Raw genomic sequence first — 15,527 nt, 5'->3', positions numbered from 1 at the left:
TTTCAGCACCCAGCATGTTATTGTTAAATATGTTTATGCATTACTTTTCTGCTCTGTTTCCAGATCTACTGAAAAATGAAGCCAGAGTCAGAAACCCTGAACTATTTTCCCACAACTTCTCATGCCAAGTCCTAAAATATACAGTTTAATTCTTTTACCAATTGTTGCAAATTGACCAATATACTGAGTTTATTTTCTTACCAGAATTTATCTTTGTTCATCAGGAAGATCCAAACATATGAGGCCTTCATCCTTGGCCTGCCTAAAGCTCAGGGATGATCAGAGTTTGGCCACACTAATGCTGTGCCTTATCAAAATAACTTCTGCGTTCTTGCTCAATCACTGAGCTTCCCCAAGGACTAAACACTTCTACCACTGTTTGTACTTAAGTAAACAGTAACAAGTGGCCTGTTGCAGTCTGCACTACCTTACCTTTTCCAAGGCAGGGATGGTAGAAATGATTAACTGTTTCCAGCCTCCAGTATTTAAGCCTCTCACTCATGCTTCCCTGTTCTACCACACCCAGGCTAAAAGTCAGTAAACCTAGGTAGCTTTATCCACATCAGCCCGTGGTGCTCAAATCAAGAAAAGATTTAGACACAGCTTAAAATATAAATCATTCACAATCACCTTTTTTTTTTTTTTGCTATTTGATATAGTTGTGCAAGTTTGCTTTCTTCTTTTATAGCAAGTCTGTTGCAGTTGAAAGAAACTTTAAAAATAATCATGTGTCTCCCACAGAGCAAAACACAGTAACTATAAAATCTCTAAACTTAAAAAATCCCATAGCTATGGTAGCAAAGCTGGTGTTGTTTGACAGATTTCAAGATTTCAAGGCTCAAAACTATAGAAATATATAAACAAAATACAGAGTCTGATAAAAAACAAACTTCTGGACAACTTCTGCAAGTCAAACCTACAGAAATATATATTATTATTTAATTCATTTATTCTAACATTGTCCCTTGTTCACTAAATCACTAAATTTCATTTAGATAATTTAGAATTCTTAGGATAAGAAATTTTCTAGCTAGTGTGTAACATTTGTTGAGAATAGTAAGAAAATTAAATAAATGATAAAGAACATTTTGTAAAAGGGTAGGATATGAACACTGAACTTGGACCCATATTACCAAAATAATCTTGGGAACATACGGATTAAACAATTACTGAAGAGTTTCAATTAATGCTTCAAGTACAACATGTACTCCAAATACTGCTGTCTATATAGATGATAAAAAACAAATTGTTATTTATAAAGCTGGTGGTTTCTGATTGTAATGAGAAATAATTTGATGTGAATAGGGGGGAAACCACTATTTTTGTGACCATATAGTTTTCCTACTATTATTGCTTCCCTTCAATTCTGTACCTATAGCAATATTTTTCACAATTGAAATCATGCACATGTAGATATACACCAAAACCAAGGTTATTCAAATAATCTACAAACATTTTAGTGGAACAACTTAAGAACTGAAACTCTAGCTCAAACACCTTTAAATGTTAGATGCCTCTACGGCGTTGTGTGTGTGTATGATGCATCTAAAAAGTAGGCACTAGCAATCACCATTTCATTTTCTCCAAACCTGAGAATTAATATAAACTATACACAGGGCTAAGCCAATCCTGGCCAAATGCTGAATATGTATTGCACTCCAAATCCAAATTACTGTATATCTGCCTGTGTTCAGAACTGTTCTGTGATGTGTCCCTAAAGTTGATGGGGCTATCCTGAGACTGAAAGCCAGTCATTCAGAAAAGTCTCCCTACATTCTAATAGATTTATGTTAAAAACAAAGCACTGAATACATGTGATACCTTGGTATAACTTCAATTCATCTGACACATTTTTGACTCTTTCTTGGAGCACAAGCAAGGTCAACTCACTATTTTAATTTGCAAACCTGACAGAAGCACTAAGAAAACCACAAATACTATGCCTGTGCAGTTGCAAAGCTTCCTGTGACCACCCATTCTACTCTATACCAGCCACCTGGTGACCTATGGCTAATGATACTCATGGATGAAGTTTAACACGGCGCTCATGCTGATAAAAGAATTAGCCTGCTTTCCTCAGTGTGGCGCAGGACTCCTCCCCCTGCCTCAAGTATTTTAAAGTCTCAGGCAAACACCAACATTCTGATCAGGTACCAGATGGCTCCAGGCAGTTACACAGTGTTATAAACTAAAGAAGCAGAAATACATGAACCCGAGTGGCCAATCATATCTGAAGATGCATACACAAATGCTCGTGTGACAGAGCTACAGAAGCAGTGTGAGACATGGACAGCTGGGACAGGGGAATGGACTGAGCTTCAGGAGTAGGTCACAGATGGCACAGTGTTCAAGAGATGGAGGCGGGGTGAGCACACAGCTGCATGCAATGCCAACCTTGGAAGCCTTCGCAGCCCAGTACCTCTCCTGGTTGCCAATGCAATTTACACACAGCAGCTCTCTACTGACCCAGGCATCAGAGTGACTGGCTGACTACTTGGAACAGCTCACAAGTAGCACAGGTATCACAGGTATTTTCAAAACAACACTTACTACTCTACTAATTCTGGACATGAAAAATGGCTTATGCTTCCTGACCTGAACACACTAACAACAGTTTTCTGACACAAGATAATACACACTCACTTCAAAGAGAAACAATACAAACAAATAATAAATATAGGCACAACACAGCAAATGTTTTTTTTCTCTCTTTTGTTCCACTAAAATGAGTAATAAAGTACTATGCATTAGTTTATTGGGGCAAACCACCTGGACTTTACTACTCTTTCTGATTTTTCTGGTTCTTCCTTGACTGCACACCACTGCATTTTGTAGGTCAGAACTCACATAACACTTTTTTTTTAAGAAATAAAAATACCTCTGTAGTGGTTCCAATGTCAGCAGATGGACTGTATGTGCTGGTATCTGGTGGAATGGTACCAACGCTACTTTTAACCGGAGAACTAGGAGGAACAGGTCCTGTCATGGTTTCAGTATAGACAGAAGACACAGATTGATACAGAACTCCTTTCCTCTGAATTTTATTCCAAACTTTACTTGTGATCTCAGCCAGTTCATACAGAAGCTGCACCTAAAAGAAAAAATTAGACTTTATTTTAGGATGAAGCTTTTCTTAATGAGGTGAAGGAAAAATCATCAAAGTCCTGATGACTGAGGCTTAGAATATAGCAGAACTGAACTTCTCACCATTTATAATGTTCTGATGAGAAACTACATTGCAAATAAAATAATTAACATCATTTACAGTATATTGACTCTGATAAAAATAATCTGTTCTTTGTGTAAACACATGGTACATAGCTCAAAAACATAAACAATAACATGGTCTTGTAAAATTTTTATTAACATAAATTTTAACAATTAAGCAAAGGTAATTTATCATATATTTCATATGTATAGATACTGTCTCTAGGAAAAGGCAAATGTAAACTTATAAAATATTAACAATGCAAAATTATTCACTAAAATTCTATTAAAATAATGATCCCATGCAGCATGTGAAACTGATCTGGCTTTGGAAGAATATTCACTACCAAACTCAATAGTCTCCCGGCATATGTCATTCCAATATTTAGAAACACACTGTTTAACTTGCACATTGTTTGACTCAGTTCTAAGATATTTACACAAGTTTTTGTAAATAGGCATTAATCATGGAATTTGTATGACAACATATTGGAATATACTGTATAAAAAAAGATCAGTGAAAACTGAAAATAATATATAAGCAGATTCACAGCTGGATACCATACCCAACTTGCCATTATAAAAAATTTAAATTCTCATATTTATAAGAACTTTAAGCCTCAGGACACTTTTGCTCTACGAAGCTTGCTTCTTATGTGGGCAGAACAGACGCAGAAAAATACTGCTGTCAATCTCTATTTGATATAAAACAGTACTTGATTTTGTGCGTGAGAATGTGTGATGAAGTCTCAAAGTACATGGTGCAGTCCTTTCTTAAGAGGTGAAATGCTGGAATTTTATAAAAACCTTCTTAATTCATCTTGGATTTTCTTTTGAAGTTTGAAGGTTTACACAGAGCAGGTCACATAATCTTTTGACAGAATTTTCCTTAGAGGAAATAAACTTCACAGTACATTTTTTTTCCTTTATACACAGAGCAATCTACAGCCAAACAACTCTGGCTGTGGTGAAGGACTCTTTCAGTTATGCTCTAAAGTATTTTGTGTCTGTAGCACTCTGATGGGCTCTAGTAACCTTTAAATTACCAAATTCAAGTTTCTAAGTTTTCCCAAGTCTTTTCCATGTAGTGCAGGAAGCTCAACTAATGTCCTAATGTAACTAACTAATGTAACCTCCACCCAATCGATTGACTAATATAACATTAACTGGTGTTGACACTTTGCTGGCAAAAGTATCTCTAGAAATTTAATAGAATACAGGCAGATATCCAAATCATACATGCTTGCAATTTCCCCATGTACCAATTTTTTTCCAAGAAACCAAAAGAGAACTTAAGCTATATTTTTTTGCTTTAATGAAACAGGGCTTTCAGAAAATTATTTATGCTATTGTTCCAAAAGGCACAAAGTAATGCAAATGAAGGAACTTGTACATATATGCAACTTTTCATATATGCTCATATACAAGGTCAAAAGGCTTGTCATCAGTTAATCCAACACTGAAAGGTTCAAATCTTACTGAGGTTGCAGCAATCCTAATCATTAAAGCTAGTAATTACTTATCTTGTCAGGGAGACTTTTTTAAATTGCTCAGGCTAGAATCTTTCCAGCCACTCTGAAACAGTGGCTATTTCAGATACCAGTAGCCATGTCTCTGAACATCACAAGCAGCCAGCCAACCAAGTAGTATGATCAAAATACTCTATCCCACTCTGAAAGTAGGGACAAAATAAGTTTGTAGCTACACAGTTTGTGGTATTTGGGAGTGGGGCTGCAGCCGAGCCTCATCCCCAATGGGCTACAGCTGTAAAAAGCAGGTGAACAGCATTGAAAGCAATGAGCCATGGAGTGCCCAGGTGCACTGACCAGCCACCAAAGGGAACAGAGGGCACACAGATGCAATGCATGAGCAATGAGGGGTATAAAAGGCTGGGCTAAAGAACAAGAAGGGCAGATGCTTGCAGCCTTCTGAAGTGACGTGATGTTACTGTGTATGGGCAGGTGTTTAAAGCCTTCTGAAATTGCATGGTAATACCCTGTGTATTGTGGCTGTCTCAACTGTGACATAAGTTCAGCAAACAAAAAGGCACACTTTCATTAGAGGGAGATGATTTTCACAGAGTTATGTTAAAAGGTAAAAATACCAAAGAGCTTCACAATAAAGCCTAATTAAAACAAAAAAGATGGTGTGTGTCTACATGTAAATAAAATATCAAAACTTCAGATAAAGTCACATCTTTGCTTATTTTTAATGCGCATTATTTCATTCCATTGCAACATTCCATGTTACTGATTAAAATGGAAGGATTCCTTTTTCTTTTGTTGGTTGTATGTTTTCAAATGTGTAGTCTCAATAGTTTACAAACACATTTGTGATTATATGAGAAGGGCTAGTATAAGTGTAAGGCCTCCCTCCTCTCTAAGTATTTTTGAGCATATATAATAATTATTTTTGGAACACACTATTTAAGAGAAGAAAAATGGTAGGACAAAAAGGGTAATTGCCAGTATTTGTTAAAAAAGGCTTCCCTCTCACTGCTTCCACTCCCTCCTCAGCAAAACCACACATAACTCAGTAAGACCCCACTGACTACTTGGCAAAATCTGTAAAGCTCAATATGTTACAGCATTTTATACTTTAAAAATAACACATTACAACAAAATTGAAAACTACAACCAAAGACAACATCCTGGCAATTTTGCAAACTGGAAGTATCTGTTGACTTTACAATTATCAGGACATGGTTTCATATTAAATCATAATAGTCATATAAATATAATACTTCACCTTTGCTACCATTTAACAAATTCACCAAATTTCACCTAGTTTGAGGCTGTCATCTATAGAAAAAATACAGCCTGTCACTGTAAGGAATCAAATTTCATACTGTGAATTTATGACTATTAAATGCTGTTTATGGAACAGCATTTTCATCTTCTATCCTTCGACATCTGGTTCAAGAAGACTGATTGCATTTTTTTCTTCCCTTTTGCATAAGTAAAGCAGAAAGGACAAGTAAGGCACATGTAAAGGAGAAAAGACAGTTCAAGAACCTTTAGTAAACTCAAATAATTACTCCGCATCCTTTCAGTCATTAATAAATTAAATAACATCAGTAAATGAATAACATCACAGTGTACAAGGACATCCTTTAAGACAACAACATTTGATCTAATATTCCATGCTACAACTTCATTTTAACATTTCACTATGCACATAGTATGATTTATATGGAGCTTAGAGTTTCAGTTTTTTAGTGGAAATATTTTCTTACAGTTTGCAAAACAAAATACTTAATTACACTTTAATAGGAATGCTTGAAAAATATTGTATTTTTCCATTTTCTTCTTAGTTCTTAACTCATACTTAGGTAAGGCTTGCACTTATAACAATGCCATTCCACTTTTAATATTATTAAATACCTACTGTATTTGAAATTACAGCAAACTAGGTCCAAGTCATTAAAATACAAGATGTGCCTTCTGAAAAAAATCTAAGAACACCTTTTCCTTTTAATAAACACAAATAAGGTGGTAACTTTTGTATACATGCATTCATCTGTTTTTCCTTCTTTTTACTGTAGGATACCATTGCTTGCCTAAAAGACACTTTATGTTCAAAGAAACGTTAGTTCCATGAAAATGTACCAAAAAAATGACACTAAACCACTTCAATATAAGAATCCACAGTGACAGCAGAACAGTATCATAGCCTTTAATGGTACATCTGCAATTCATTTCACTCCATCAGCCAAAAGATGCATTTATACTACAGCTATTATATTTGGAGACGAGTTTAAATTACAGAAGTTGAGAGAGCTTCAAAGCAAATCTCAATCTAAGCACCTTGATCTTGACGGCCCAGTTAAAAAAAAATTAAGATAGAGACCCTCTTCATGAAAATGCAGATCAATCGTACTTAAATCAAGTTATTTTTAACTTCCTTTTATAAATCAATTAAATGTACCAACCTGGGGGTTGGAGCATTTTATTTCAAGAGATTCAAGGTCGACATGGAGGCAGACAACAAATGAGTGTCTGGATTCCGGCCCTGAAGCAAGCAGTTTCTGTGAAGTCACAGCTAAAGTAGAAGTACAGCCCATTGATTCTACCAAATTAAGAGTCATTTGCTGTCCAAGAAGAGTATATACACTGAAATGGTGCAGACTAATTGTCCATGGAAAAGCATCACCTAGTGATTAAAAAGAAGGGGAAACAGTTAAACAATTGCTTAAGAAAAAGTATGGTATTAATTTCACAAAGCTAGCAAAGGCCTTATTCTAAACCACCTTAGAAGTCAGCAAGTGCAATCAACAACCATTAAATTGATCTCAAACTCTCATAAATATAATTCAACCATCATTTCCATGCTATACATCAAAATCTAAACAATAGCAATACATTTTTTACAACTTCTAAAAACTGAAATCCATTGGGAATTTTAACTCCAAACTGTGAACAAACATGTACAACATAGTCCTTAAAGAAATCTTTCTGGTTTTTGTAATTTTCTTCAAACTGAGAAATATCTAGAAAACACTCCCCACTTTTTTCAGCATATGGATGCAGTTCAGAGGCAGCTCCTTCTATTATATACTTAAATCTATTTAGAGGCTGTAATACTAAAAAAGTGAATTCTTTCCTTTAAATTCTACAGCTTGCATCTCAACACAGTGGTGCTGCAGAGTGAAGCCTATTCCAATGCTCATAGGGCAGCTCTTTCCACCGCCTCACTTAAACTTCCTAGATGATGGATTTTCTAAAACCAAATTACTATGGACATACACTTAGTACTTAATTTCTTATATTTAGGAGAAAGCCTACCCAGAGAAGTTCCTGGCATCTCACCAGGAATCATTATCAGGAATAATCAGTGAGGGAATTGGCAGTGCGAGCTGAACAACAAAACGCCTACAGCTTCTGTACAATCAGTTTTCTTTAGGTTGTCAATACATAAAAGTTTCCAAAACTTTTTCCAAAAGGGTCACAGAACTATTCAGGTAATTCTTTAAAGGGCCAACAGGAACTCCTTTTGGTGAAGGAAAATTTTCAACAGCTCTACCAGCTAGAATTGAGAGGAACTGAGCACACAGATTACAGGACTTAAAACAAATCTCTGTGGTGGGTTGACCCTGGCTGAGTTTCAGGAACCCATTACAGCTGCTATCACTCCCCTTACTCAGCTGGACGAGGGGAGAAAATATAACAAAGGGCTGGAAGACAGGGAGAAATAATTCACCTGTTACTGTTCATGGGCAGAACAGACTCAGCTTGGGAAAGTCCATCCGGAGCCAGTTGGAACTGGCTTTGTTGGATGTGAGGAAAGCTTCTGGAATGTTCTCACAGATGTCAGGCCTGCAGTCCAACCCACTACCAAAACTTTGCCATGTAAAGCAAATACAATCTCACATATGATAGCCAGGTCGCAGAGGAAAAAAATTAGGCTCTGGGAGAATCACCTAACCAAAATTCAAAGAATGTTCAAAAGAAGTGAGGAAAATAAGGCAATAAAAGATATGTGGATAATTCTAATTTTACCTGAAACAGATAACGAATGGGGTTTTGCTCTTCAGAGGTATAAGAACATAACAATATTTCGGGGGGCCTTTGGGGTTTCTTTTGTTTGGTTTTGTTTTCTTTAAAGAAAGTCTTCATCTCATTTGTCAGATTTCCTACTGAGGAAGTTGGGCCTTTTTGTCACAACTTGAACAACTTAGAGTCTGTGCTCAGCATGTGAATTTTCAATCCACCAAAAGAAACTGCCTGTTCCAATACGACGTAACGTAAAAGCAGCTGGATGAAGTGCCACATCCAGACACAGTAGGTTGATGAGCATCCACACACCTCAGCCATGCCTGAAACAGTCTTCATCTTTGCAGGGAAAGCAGAGAAGGAGAAAAGTTGTCCTCCTCATAGGAAAATTCAGTAAGTTACTTGGTATGAGTTTTTATTTTTCAAAATTTTGGCCTAAGTCATGGATAAAAAGAGTCCAAATTAATCTAATAACCCAGAAGCATGGGAGCCAGTCTTGAGAATCAGAGGAGAAAATGGCAGACAAAAGGCTGGGCTGGGCCCCTTGGGGTGTCAGGGGACAATAAAAAATTCAAACCAGTGTTTTCAAACAATATATGAAGAGTGTGTTTGCTGCCTGTGTGACCTACAGTCAATACTGTCCTGCTGAGAAATCACAACACTAAGAAATAGCACCAACTGTTAACAGTGATCAGTTAAAGAAATTAGAAGGGGTTTGAAATTAAAAGAAAGCTTCATTCCAACATCTTTTAACCATATTATTTTAATAAGACTTCTATTTTTTTCTTCCATAGGTGGCTTCAGCAATACATATATATGGTCAAAAGTATGTATCAGAAAACTCTGTGTCTCATCCTAAGAATAAACTGAAAACTTCAAGAGTTTATTTTGAAGCTATTACATACTGAAGAATTCAGTTCAAAGTAACTTGAAAATATTTTCAAAAGGTTTGCAGATTAAAACTTTTGAAGCAATTAATTCATGTTTTTTTCCAAGTTCAGTCATCCAAGAACTACAAAAAAATAATTGCAATAGATGGAAAAAATTCAAATGCAAAGTCAACTCCAATGACATGTTTCTAATTATTACATATGAACTTTGTTTTTCTCTGTGACCACCACAGTAAATAAACATAGTTTATATTTCATGGATTAGAAAGAAAGAATATCTACGGAAAAAAAATCAGTGGTAGCTCTACTAGACTGCACACAATATCTACCTTAAAAGGAAAACAATGATAAAATGTTATCAATTTACAGAAGCCACAGCATGTTGAAAAAATACTTTGGTAAAGACACAGTGAATTTACAGCTATAAAATTACCCCAATGTCTTCAATTACCTCATCTTCAGCTCCATATAGACTGTATGCCTGGTTTAGCCTTTTATTGGAACTGTGCACCTGATAAATCCTTATTTTGTTGTTGTACCTATGTCTTACTTGTTTCTAAGAAAAAAATGCACCTTCATTCGTTTGCAAATTTGTTTTATGAAACTATTAAAAAATTAATTCGAAGCATCTAAACATCAAAAGCAACATTGCTTATAGGATTTTCCCATAATTTAAAGAATGATTTCTTGGTAGAAAGGAAAAGTCAGTGCCAGTTTTAGCAAAATTTTCTCTACATCTAACCTTCCCATCTATGTATACTACTATTTTGTCACCTAATTAATGAAATTCTGAAATATTTTAAGTAAATTGGGAAAACTGGAATTGCCTTCAGTGGAACTACAGTACACCCGATATTAATTATGGCAAGATTATAAAATGTACACATGAAAGACTCCTACTATGGTTGAAGATTCTTGTTAATTCCTGATCTACTATTATAATAAATCCTTCTTTTTAATTTTGTAGAGCATCATCACTGATTTGTATTTAAAAAAATTATTAATTAAACTATTTGATAAACTATTAATTAAACTATTGATAATTTCTTAAATTTATAAATACCACTTTCAGGTATTTGGCAGTTGACCAATCCAACCATCAGACAATTTTCAAAGAAATGGCATTTATCTGCTATTTCCAATAGTTTAGAAAGACTAATTTCCTACAGAATTTTTGAATTATTTTTCCAATGTATAAATAAAAAAATTTGGTATGGGGAAGCTCTTTCTCTGGTACTTATTGATGCACTTGACTTCTTTGCTAGAGTTAATCACTAATGCTTATAACAAGATTTCCCATATACATGACATACAATATTGATAAATGTACTTAACTACTAATAAATGTTATGTTTGCTCTCATTTTTATGAAGTACTTATCTTTATTTTAAAAAACAGATTGCAGTTGTGGTATTTGTACATGATGTTGTGTATACGATGCTGACAGTTCTAAAAAAGAGAAATTTTGTTTGTTTAAAATCAGTAATGGTAGGAGGGAGATCATGAAAGCTCTATCATGCATGTGCTCTGGGATCTATTCCCGGGCTTACCATTGGTATCCCCTGCAATCCTTAAAAAGCAACCTAACTACTGTGTCTTCACTTCCCTTTCTGTACCCACACTGCAGGGTCTTTACATGGATTTCTAAAGCCCTTATTCTCATGGGACATGCAATGTTTAAAAAAAAAGATACTGCAGTCACTACATGTCAGGTCACTTGTACTTCCTCCCAGTCATGCAGCAGGAAAGTAGTTCTGTGTCTGCATAACTCCAGCTTCTCCAACGTGAGAACTAATTTTACAAGCCATTCTCATAACAGGTAAATTAAACACAGTAATTACTATTACAGATGATGACATCAACTGTAAGCTGAAATAAACCAAAATAAGGTAGATTTAGATTAGATATAAAGAAGAAATTATTCACTACAGGAGTAGCAAGACACTGGAAGAGGCTGCAAAGAGAAGTTGTGGATGCCCCATCCCTGAAAGTGCTCACAGCCAGGGTGGAATGGGCTCTGAGCAACCTGGTCTAGTGAAAAGTGTCCCTGCCCTTGGCAAGGGAGTTGGAAATAGACAATCTTTAAGGTCACAAAAAAACCCTCCATGAAAAGGCACACCATATTAATGTCAAATATTTATCTTAAATATAATACAAGAAAAAATAATTTCTGTAAACTTAAAGGTAAACATTTTCTAAAATCTAATGCAAGATGATAACATGTAAGAAGGCAAACATACTGCTGTTCTACTTTAAACATTTAACAGTTCTTTTCAGGTTGAAAATGGCACTAATTTCCTATTTCCCTGCAAGTCATTTATTGACAGATTATTGAGTTTCAACATATGTTACAAAATTTTGTGAAGTTATGTAATCTGTCTTGCTTCACAAGCAAAAACCATCTTTCAAATTTAAATATTTGGAATACAGTGATTCACATTACTGCCAGTATATGGCTATCCACCTGAAAATGTGAATATAATTAGCAGCAATATCGACAACAATTTCAAGATACTGCTTTCTAAAAGTATTTTACTGTGTCTTACCTAAAGATCTCTATCTTACTATATCTGACATAAGCGAACATTTGTACAAAAATGAATTCATAAAAATTACTACTATGAACCTGAAGAGGAACATTATTTTATTAATAACTAATTAATATTATTTAAAAATCAGTAACTAAAATAATTGAAAATGTAAACTTCTAAAAACAGGAGGATTTAATCAATAATAAAAATTTTCATTATTGCTCTAAAACAGTGCTTCACCTATGCAAAAGCTCCCTTCTTGTCTTCAACTTGTTTTCCTGTTATAAGAGTTTAGATTTTTGGAAGACCCCTTAGCAGTCCAGAAGTTCGGACCATAACAACATATGTTGTCCAACTATATTTACCACATTTTAGCCTATCGCTATAGGTTGGAACTTGGAGGTTATACAGATGAATTGTCAAATATTTGAAGTTAGATGTGCACAGAAAGTCACAACTTACTTTAAGCACTTCTCTAAACATTTCCGTTTTGCTCAAACTGAGTTTCTAACTATTTACTTTCTTCTTAATAACTCCTTTACATAAAGGGCAGCTACAAATAGGACAGAGGTGTCAAAACAGAGAAGACATGGGGCAGCAGGTACAAGTTGCACTGGGAGAGATTTAATATCAATATAAGGAAGTAAGAACAATCATTAACTGGAACAGCCTCCTTAGAGATGTGCAGCCTTTCAGGAGCAAACGAGCAGGGTGTTGGATAATGTCATCTTGGATCCCTTTGCCATGCAAGTTTGAACCAGGTGATCATTCAAGGTCATTTCCAACCTGGCCTTCCAGGCTCTATAATTCTGTGATTCTACTTTAATATCTTCAATAAATACTACCTCACAGATCTATGTCTGATTAATCTGTACTCTTAAGATAATACTTAGTGCAATTCAATACCTTACTCAATTGTATTTGTTATTCAATAGAAGTTCAAATGAATATTTCATTCTTTACATAGATAAATCCATTTATGGATTACTTAGTTATTTAGTATGACTGAGCTATATTACATTTCTGAATAAAAGTACTGTAAAAGCATTCCTACAAACTAAAATTACCTCAGAGATGCAGCAAAACTGTAAACACATGGAAAGACCTGATTGTGGGATAGTGTATAAGCTATTTTTACAGTATGTTGACATCTTGAGGTCACTAAGTATCTGAGTAGGCTGAAATATTCCCAAATGACAGTAAGAATATGATCCCTTTTTGTCCTCTTTTAGTCTTTCATGTAATAAGAAAAATCTATCAGTGAGCACACAGCTTTCTTAAAAGTGACAACACATCCTTGTGGAAAAGCCTTTTACTTATATCTTCTTTATAAAAGAAGGAATGATAAAAAAATGGCTATCAGGAAAAGCACAGTTGACTAAATATAATTTCTGAGAGATGGCAACATATCTGACTGTCCCTGAAGTCTTGTTCAGAGAAAGAAGCAAATTAAGAGACTTTCACAGTACAAGTCCATAAAAATTATTTATCTGTACAGGGGAAGAAGCAAAGAAGGTGACTTTAAGCTGTGAAAAAACTTTGAAATAATCTCTTTAAGAGGGAGTCTTGGCATGGGAGAAGGCAATGGTTCCATTAGAGAATCAAAAATATCGAGATTGTGAGAACTTCTGTTTGGCATTATTCCCAGAGCAGGAAGCCACACACAAATAAATTCCTTACCATAGGCTTTATCCCAACCAGGGGGATTCTTTTCTCTCACTAGGCTCTTTCCTTCAAATCTGGGTCTGACAAAACTCGAATTACTTCTTACTTTCATGAATGGTCTAAATTACATCATCAGTTTAAAATAAACAAAAGACTTCCGTTAAATGTATCTTCTATCTGTCACTATGATTAGCAAATAAGATAATTTCTACTGAAAGTTATTAGGAACAACACATATACCTTTCTCTCCTTCTTTCAAACTTTTCAAACTTTTTTTCCTTTTCATTTGGCAGCATCTTTAATATGACTTTCAATACTAAAAACTATAATTTTATTTCCATTGACATGAGTTAAGGTAAAATACAGAAAGGAGTAGAGTCCAATATAAGTGGTAATCAAAGGGAGAAGAAACACAATGTTATAAATCCAAACAAATTTCAGATGGCAGGAGAGGGACTAGCTCTTGAATGTGATTTTGACTTAATTTTTCATACCCTTAAAATTGTTTATATTTCAGCAAGAGAAAAAACACAATGATTTTCTCAGAAAATGCTGCCACAAAAGCAATGGAACAATTGCAGCATCTCCCTCTCTTCATCTTAGAAACAATACACAAAACAAGAATTCTTTCTAAATAATATAGTTTGAGAATACAACAATGAGCTAACTGTACACTAATGCCCTGGTTTTGTATGGGATAGACTTAATTTTCTTTAGAGTAGTTGGTATGGCGCTGTTCTAGATTTGTGCTGAAAACTGTGGATAATATGGGTATGTTCCAGTTATTGCTGAACAGTGCTTGAACAGTGCTTTCTGCTTCTCACACTGCTCCACTAGCAAGTAAACTGGGGGCACACAAGGAGTTGGTAATGGAGACAGCCTGGTCAGCTGACCCCAAAAAACCAAAGAAACCAACCAAACAGAAAGGCTGCAACACCTGCCTACTGACAGGAAATAGCAAATCAATCTGTTATTTTCCTTTGCTTGCACCTGGAACTTTTACTTTATCTTTTAAGCTGCCTTTATCTCAACCACTGAGCTTTCTCACTTTCGACCTCCTGATTGTCTTCTCCATTCCACCAGGGTGGAGGAGTGAGTGGCTATGTGCAGCCAGAGCTGCTGGCTGGGGTTAAACCACAAATACTGGCATTTCCACAGAATCCAAAACTTGGTTGTGAGCCTAGCTTTCACGAAAGTCATTAAAATAAGCCTGGAACCCGAGGCTCAAGATGGTTCAGAGTATCTGCCTCATCTACTTCCAGTATACAATTTTTACAGATTTTTACATCAGGATTTCTTCAGAACATTGCTGCAAGTCGATTTACCATTTATCCTGATTATTTCTAAGGGCTCTGTTAAAGAAAACCAAAACACAATAAAAAATATTGAACAAAAGCAACTTGTTTTCACGTGCTATGTCCTTTTCAGCTTATCTCCTCCTTACATTTCTTGGTAAGTTGCAGAATGTTAAAAGCTGATTCTTCCCTCAAGCTGGACTAAAACTCAAACCTCTATCAAATACTGGCTTTTCAAATAAGAACTACTGTACTTTACCTCAACGTTTACAATTTTTTTTCTTCAAATCTCTACAAAATCCTTGCTACAATTCCTAAGTCACAACACAGAACACAACTGTTGCCTGTCAGGATAGCCATTAAAGTTTCATTCTTTTCTTTTGACAGTTTGTTATACTTATGAATTTCTTTTCTCATTTTACATAGTATCAGAATATCTCAAGTTGG

The 15,527-nt window shown here is 35.2% G+C and overlaps 1 protein-coding gene across 4 annotated transcripts in view; it reads right to left on the bottom strand.

Moving 5' to 3' along the window:
- VPS13B (vacuolar protein sorting 13 homolog B) overlaps nt 1-15,527 on the bottom strand; it is a 429,986-nt gene that overhangs the window by 191,299 nt on the left and 223,160 nt on the right. For all 4 annotated transcript variants that reach the window (XM_053960664.1, XM_053960682.1, XM_053960693.1 and 1 more), the window contains exons 24-25: nt 7,139-7,359; nt 2,879-3,091 (exon numbers count right to left, since the gene is read on the bottom strand). In XM_053960664.1, coding sequence (XP_053816639.1) covers nt 2,879-3,091; nt 7,139-7,359 — 434 coding nt within the window. The remainder of the gene's footprint in view (nt 1-2,878; nt 3,092-7,138; nt 7,360-15,527) is intronic.

Source organism: Vidua chalybeata, chromosome 1 (assembly GCF_026979565.1).
Source record: "Vidua chalybeata isolate OUT-0048 chromosome 1, bVidCha1 merged haplotype, whole genome shotgun sequence".
In the NCBI taxonomy this organism is placed as follows: domain Eukaryota; kingdom Metazoa; phylum Chordata; class Aves; order Passeriformes; family Viduidae; genus Vidua; species Vidua chalybeata.
This window is presented reverse-complemented; position numbering and strand designations above follow the sequence as displayed.